The 6723-nt window shown below is 52.7% G+C and overlaps 1 protein-coding gene across 2 annotated transcripts in view; it reads right to left on the minus strand.

Annotated features, from left to right (window-relative positions):
• Positions 1–50: 50 nt before the first annotated feature.
• ifih1 (interferon induced with helicase C domain 1) overlaps positions 51–6723 on the minus strand; it is a 19482-nt gene continuing 12809 nt past the window's right edge. For both annotated transcript variants that reach the window (XM_079732552.1, XM_079732551.1), the window contains 10 exons: positions 6011–6228; positions 5578–5676; positions 5329–5452; positions 3732–3947; positions 3103–3359; positions 2101–2250; positions 1609–1770; positions 1264–1454; positions 1043–1136; positions 51–943 (listed from right to left, as the gene is read on the minus strand). In XM_079732552.1, the coding sequence (XP_079588678.1) occupies positions 755–943; positions 1043–1136; positions 1264–1454; positions 1609–1770; positions 2101–2250; positions 3103–3359; positions 3732–3947; positions 5329–5452; positions 5578–5676; positions 6011–6228 (1700 nt within the window). In that variant the 3' untranslated portion in view covers positions 51–754. The remainder of the gene's footprint in view (positions 944–1042; positions 1137–1263; positions 1455–1608; positions 1771–2100; positions 2251–3102; positions 3360–3731; positions 3948–5328; positions 5453–5577; positions 5677–6010; positions 6229–6723) is intronic.

Below are 6723 nucleotides of genomic sequence, written 5' to 3' on the forward strand. Positions count from 1 at the left end.
TACTTAAAACAATAATTACGTAAAGTAAGATCCGTAGGCTGCACGGAATGGATATTCAATTACACTTTATTGACAGCGTTTGAAATGAACATTTGCGTTATTCCGTCATGTTAACGGCCATCCCCACAGCGTCTCGTTCAGCACAGAACGGAAGCTTCTCAAGAAGCTTGGCATCATTCAGTATTAACTCTAAACACAGCATGAGACGTCTCTTTACACACAAAAAACACATCTCGGCCCAGACCCAGTGCACACCTATTTATATCTATGTTATTACACGGCTCTTCTGAATGCTGTAGAAAGCTCCATTCACTTAAATGGGCCTTACCAACGTTCGGCGGTCAATTATTTTTGCATAATTGACCGTTTTCAAGTATAATTGACCGCTATCAAGGAAAGGGATTTGTTTGCCTCTGATTCACGTCTTTCGTAGCACTCCACAAGTAGTCCGGTAATTTACCAACCCCAGCTTATTCGGTATCTAAATGACGTCAGCTAATGACCGGCGTTCCATACATTATCCCATCCCATACATAAGCGAATTTTCCCTGACAGACACAGCAGCAAAATTATTTTCATACAGTACACATTCTTTTCTTTATTTTACTAGTCGTTTTTAATCTCTGTTCGACGCATCATTTATCCTGTTTGTGGCTTTAATCTCCAGTGAAGCCCTCTAGCAGGACTGTGTGGAGTCCAGGGCCAGCTGGTCCTCAGTCTGAGTCCAGGGCCTGGTCCACCAGGCTGGGGGTCCTCAGTCTGAGTCCAGGGCCTGGTCCACCAGGCTGGCGTGGGCAGACAGGTCGAAGGCAGGGAAGCAGACATCCAGCTCTTTCCATTTGGCACACTTGCTGATCTTCTTGCCTTTGCAGGTGACCACCAGGTTCTTCACATGGAGACTGGGCAGCTCGATGGCACGGTAGAGCATCATGGAGCCCCATCGCTAACAAAGTGGGAGAACAGGTTATGAACCTCATGGATCCCTTGTGGAGATCAGAGAGCTACGGCACAACGGCACCATGCTCAACGCTTCAGAACCCACCTGGCCACACGTATTGCACGCTACAAACTGATTGGTCTCATACTCCACCAGCCTCTCCTGAAGGTTGGTGTTGTCCTTCTTATTGTAGAGACTCCTGTAAAACAAAGACATCTGAATCAACCGACAGGCAGAGACTATTGAACAGGAAGCGCGCCTCAATTCAAGACCAGGAGTCAAACAGTAAGGTCCCTACATGACCCTTGACCCTGTGTTCCCCGTACCGGAACTCTGTGGACACGACCACATGGTGCATCTGACTGACCACCTCGATGTCCTCTCCGCGGCACACCACCTTGTTGCAGCCGCGACAGCTGAAGGACACCTCAGACGGACTGCTGCTCTGCTTCTTCTTCTTCTTCTTATTCAGCAGCATCTTCCTCTCCTGGATGGCCTCCAGCTGGTAGGTGGTGATCTAATGACAGAGGAACAAAGATTGCTGTAGTAACGGGGGCCCACTCCTTAGTTTGGCCCCCGTTCTCTGAGAATAGAGACTCTGGATAAGCCCTGAGTCTCTATTCTCAGCCACGTCGAGCTGGGCTTCTGACGTGGGATCTTGACCCTTTTACCTTCTTTTTGAATTCCTCTTGATCCATGTTCTTGATCTTCATGATGGCTTTGTTCATCATTTTCTGGCGGAACTCGTTGACTAACTCCTTCTCCACCACCCCGGAGCCATGCACGTCCACCAGGGTGTAGCTGCTGTTCTCCGCCCGGGCGCGGCCCTGCGCCTGAGGAGAACACCGGACTGTCAATACACGCTCCACCAGGTCTCTGGACCTCCAACACACTGCTCCACCAGGCTGGAGGTCTCTGGACCTCCAACACACTGCTACACCAGGTCCCTGGACCTCCAACACACTGCTCCACCAGGCTGGAGGTCTCTGGACCTCCAACACTCTGCTCCACCAGGCTGGAGGTCCCTCCAACACTCTGCTCCACCAGGCTGGAGGTCCCTCCAACACTCTGCTCCACCAGGCTGGAGGTCCCTCCAACACTCTGCTCAACCAGGCTGGAGGTCGGTGTTGCAAATGTTCCAGATGTTCGCTGTTAGCACTGACCTGAATCATGGAGATCTCGTTGGTCACGAGGCCGTAGCGAATCACAAAGTTGCACTCCGGTATGTCCAAGCCTTCCTCTGCGACGGTGGTGGCAATCAGCAAGTTGACTTCTCCGTATCGGAACTTGTTCAAAACATCCTTTTGTTCGGCCTTCAAAGGAAAACATTCCAGAGAGTTTGTTGAAGGAGAGTTTAGGGTTAGGGTAAGGGCTAACCCCTGTGTGATAGGAATCAGGGCTGATAGCTAAGGGTTAACACGCTAGCATGCATGCTATAGAATTTTCTTCTCCACTGTCATGTTTCAATACAGCTGAAGGTTATAAATTCATACTAGATGACGCGTTAACACACACTAAGGTGTATCATAAGGTACACTAGATGTTAACACACTAAGGTGTATCATAAGGTACACTAGATGTTAACACACTTAGGTGTATCATAAGGTACACTAGATGTTAACACACTAAGGTGTATCATAAGGTACACTAGATGTTAACACACTAAGGTGTATCATAAGGTACACTAGATGTTAACACACTAAGGTGTATCATAAGGTACACTAGATGTTAACACACTAAGGTGTATCATAAGGTACACTAGATGTTAACACACTAAGGTGTATCATAAGGTACACTAGATGTTAACACACTAAGGTGTATCATAAGGTACACTAGATGTTAACACACTAAGGTGTATCATAAGGTACACTAGATGTTAACACACTAAGGTGTATCATAAGGTACACTAGATGTTAACACACTAAGGTGTATCATAAGGTACACTAGATGTTAACACACTAAGGTGTATCATAAGGTACACTAGATGTTAACACACTAAGGTGTATCATAAGGTACACTAGATGTTAACACACTAAGGTGTATCATAAGGTACACTAGATGTGGGGGTGGGGCAGCAGTAGTGTGTTGGGTGGGGGTGGGGCAGCAGTAGTGTGTTGGGTGGGGGTGGGGCAGCAGTAGTGTGTTGGGTGGTGCACGTGGCTCACGCTGGTCATGGGTTTGACGCTGCTCTGGTCTCCTCCCCCGAGGACGTAGTTGGCGCTCACCCCCACCTCGGCGAACTTGGCGTTGCCCTGCACCCACTGGGTGAGGGCCATGGCGCTGCGCCGCGTCTTGGTGAAGATGATCCCGCGAGCGTCCGCCCTGTTGGTGAACTCCTTCAGGACCTCCACCCTCAGCGTGGACAGGCTGCTGTTCTCGTACTCCGGCATCTTCACCAGCCGCTGCAGCTCCACCCTCCGGTCTGAGGACGTAGAAGGTAAGAACAGGGTGGAGGCTACATAGGGTGGAGGTATGAACCAGGGTGGAGGCTACAGAGTGTGGAGGTATGAACCAGGGTGGAGGCTACAGAGGGTGGAGGTATGAACCAGGGTGGAGGCTACAGAGGGTGGAGGTATGAACCAGGGTGGAGGCTACAGAGGGTGGAGGTATGAACCAGGGTGGAGGCTACAGAGTGTGGAGGTATGAACCAGGGTGGAGGCTACAGAAGGTGGAACATTCGGAGGGGAAGCTCTTCTTAGAAGTGACCGTACACATTATTCTCCCGTACGCACCCCAGTGGACCGCAACAGCAGAGTACCGACCAACAAGCAGTCGCTAGGCAGAGGGACGGTACCTTGGAACAGCTTGAAGAGGAACCTCTCAGTGGCTGTGACCTGGATGGGCGTCTCCTCCTCAGGAGCCTCCTTCCTCCTCATCTCCTCCTCCTGGAAGGCGCTCAGGACCTCCAGGGCGTCGCACATCCGGATGACTTTGCTGAGCTGCAGGCCCTCGTTGTAACGCCGCAGGTGTTCAGCGCAGACCCTCACCTTCTGGTCCTCCTCTTTGGCCGCTAGGAGGAGACGCAAGGATGGAGGAGTCAAGGGGACCGTATCATAATGTACACTAGATTAGGAGGAGACGCAAGGAGGGAGGAGTCAAGGGGGCCATATCATAATGTACACCAGATTAGGAGGAGATGCAAGGAGGGAGGAGTCAAGGGGGCCGTGTCATAATGTACACTAGAGTAGGAGGAGACACAAGAAGGGAAGGTGTCAAGGGGACCGTCAATATGACTGCCAATGGGAAGGCCCTGAGTTAAGGGGACCCCAGTGTGAGGGTCTGAGTTAAGGGGACCCCAGTGTGAGGGCCCTGAGCTAAGGGGACCCCAGTGTGAGGGCCCTGAGCTAAGGGGACCCCAGTGTGAGGGCCCTGAGCTAAGGGGACCCCAGTGTGAGGGCCCTGAGTTAAGGGGACCCCAGTGTGAGGGCCCTGAGTTAAGGGGACCCCAGTGGAAGGCCCTGAGTTAAGGGGACCCCAGTGTGAGGGTCTGAGTTAAGGGGACCCCAGTGTGAGGGTCTGAGTTAAGGGGACCCCAGTGTGAGGGTCTGAGTTAAGGGGACCCCAGTGTAAGGGTCTGAGTTAAGGGGACCCCAGTGTGAGGGTCTGAGTTAAGGGGACCCCAGTGTGAGGGTCTGAGTTAAGGGGACCCCAGTGTGAGGGCCCTGAGCTAAGGGGACCCCAGTGTGAGGGCCCTGAGTTAAGGGGACCCCAGTGTGAGGGCCCTGAGCTAAGGGGACCCCAGTGTGAGGGCCCTGAGTTAAGGGGACCCCAGTGTGAGGGCCCTGAGCTAAGGGGACCCCAGTGTGAGGGCCCTGAGTTAAGGGGACCCCAGTGTGAGGGTCTGAGTTAAGGGGACCCCAGTGTGAGGGCCCTGAGTTAAGGGGACCCCAGTGTGAGGGCCCTGAGTTAAGGGGAACCCAGTGTGAGGGCCCTGAGCTAAGGGGACCCCAGTGTGAGGGCCCTGAGTTAAGGGGACCCCAGTGGAAGGCCCTGAGTTAAGGGGACCCCAGTGTGAGGGTCTGAGTTAAGGGGACCCCAGTGTGAGGGTCTGAGTTAAGGGGACCCCAGTGTGAGGGTCTGAGTTAAGGGGACCCCAGTGTGAGGGTCTGAGTTAAGGGGACCCCAGTGTGAGGGTCTGAGTTAAGGGGACCCCAGTGTGAGGGTCTGAGTTAAGGGGACCCCAGTGTGAGGGTCTGAGTTAAGGGGACCCCAGTGTGAGGGCCCTGAGTTAAGGGGACCCCAGTGTGAGGGTCCTGAGTTAAGGGGACCCCAGTGTGAGGGCCCTGAGTTAAGGGGACCCCAGTGTGAGGGCCCTGAGTTAAGGGGACCCTGGGTTAAGGGGACCCCTGGTGATGTACTGGTAACGAAGGGAGACACCTACAGGAGCTCACCGTTGTACTCTCTCTGCACCACCCACTGCTCGTAGTTCTGTGTGCCGAAGTCACAGGTGGAGTGGAGGTCAGCGTGGAGGTGGATGGCCGTCATGATGGCCTTGATGAGTTGACCGAAAGGATCCTTTAGGAAGGGAACAGAAACCAGGATGATCTCATGTCCTTGTTTACCGCTAGTTTCAGAGGTTGCGTTGTCCGAAAGTCAATACTTTGAGTATAAACGAGTAGATATAAAGCAATACGGAAAACCTTTTTTCTCTCCTCCACGATGGAGACCTTCTTGTACAGGTCCTTCGTGTCTTCGCTGCTCGACGTCATGATTTTGCAAGCGTCCAAATTAGCACAAATCTACCACAAAAAAAAGAAACACAGGAGTGTGAATTAAATGTGAGGTTGATCAATAACAAGTCTGAAACCACACATTCAACACACATGTTGTGTTGTGTGTTATATATGTGGTTTTAGATGATACAACACACTACTTGTATCATGTTTATCCCCCCCCCCCCCCCCCCCTGTGTGAGGATACGGGACAGGGAGGGAAGGACCAGACCAGGCCGAGGAGACCACAGGAGGAGGAGGAGGAGGAGGAGGGGGAGGAGGAGGAGGAGGAGGAGGAGGAGGAGGAGGAGGAGGAGGCAGGCTGTGTCTGGCGTGGTGGGGGGTGAGCAGAAGCCTTTACTTTGAGGATGTGTTCCTCAGCCTTGGTGCTCTTGGTGGCGCCGCCTACACCTGGGGAAGCGGTGAGGCCGAGGATCTGGGGTATGGCCAGCGGCTCCTTGCCCTGCTTGCTGAGCTGCAGGTTCCGGTACTTCTGCTTCAGGTAGCGCATCATGATGTTGTTGTAGACCCCGCCCTTCTGGGTGTGGTGACACTCGTCTATCACGATCAGCGTCAGGTCTGAAAGAAGGAGAAGGAGGAGAAGGAGGAGGCCTTCAGTGGAATGACTGCAGAAGACAGACATTTGGTTTGTTAACCTCTAACTTCAACTTCTAACCCTTTTAAGATAACAGGGTGACTTATGTTCCCTCCCAGACTGCAGCCTGTGATTGGGAGATCTGTGGTCTGAGCCGTCCTCCCCCTACCGGCTCTCCTGAGGACCCTGAGAACCTCCACTGCGGACCCCAGAACACCTCCTGAGAACCTCCACTGCGGACCCCTGAACACCTCCTGAGAACCTCCACTGCGTACCCCAGAACACCTCCTGAGAACCTCCACTGCGGACCCCAGAACACCTCCTGAGCAGCACGCCATTTGAAGTTAAAGATAGGAGTGAGACTTAAAGAGAGGAGTGAGACTTAAAGAGGGGAGTGAGACTTAAAGAGAGGAGTGAGACTTAAAGAGAGGAGTGAGACTTAAAGAGAGGAGTGAGACTTAAAGAGAGGAGTGAGACTT

This window comes from Pollachius pollachius (assembly GCF_949987615.1).
Source record: "Pollachius pollachius genome assembly, chromosome: 3".
Classification (NCBI taxonomy): domain Eukaryota; kingdom Metazoa; phylum Chordata; class Actinopteri; order Gadiformes; family Gadidae; genus Pollachius; species Pollachius pollachius.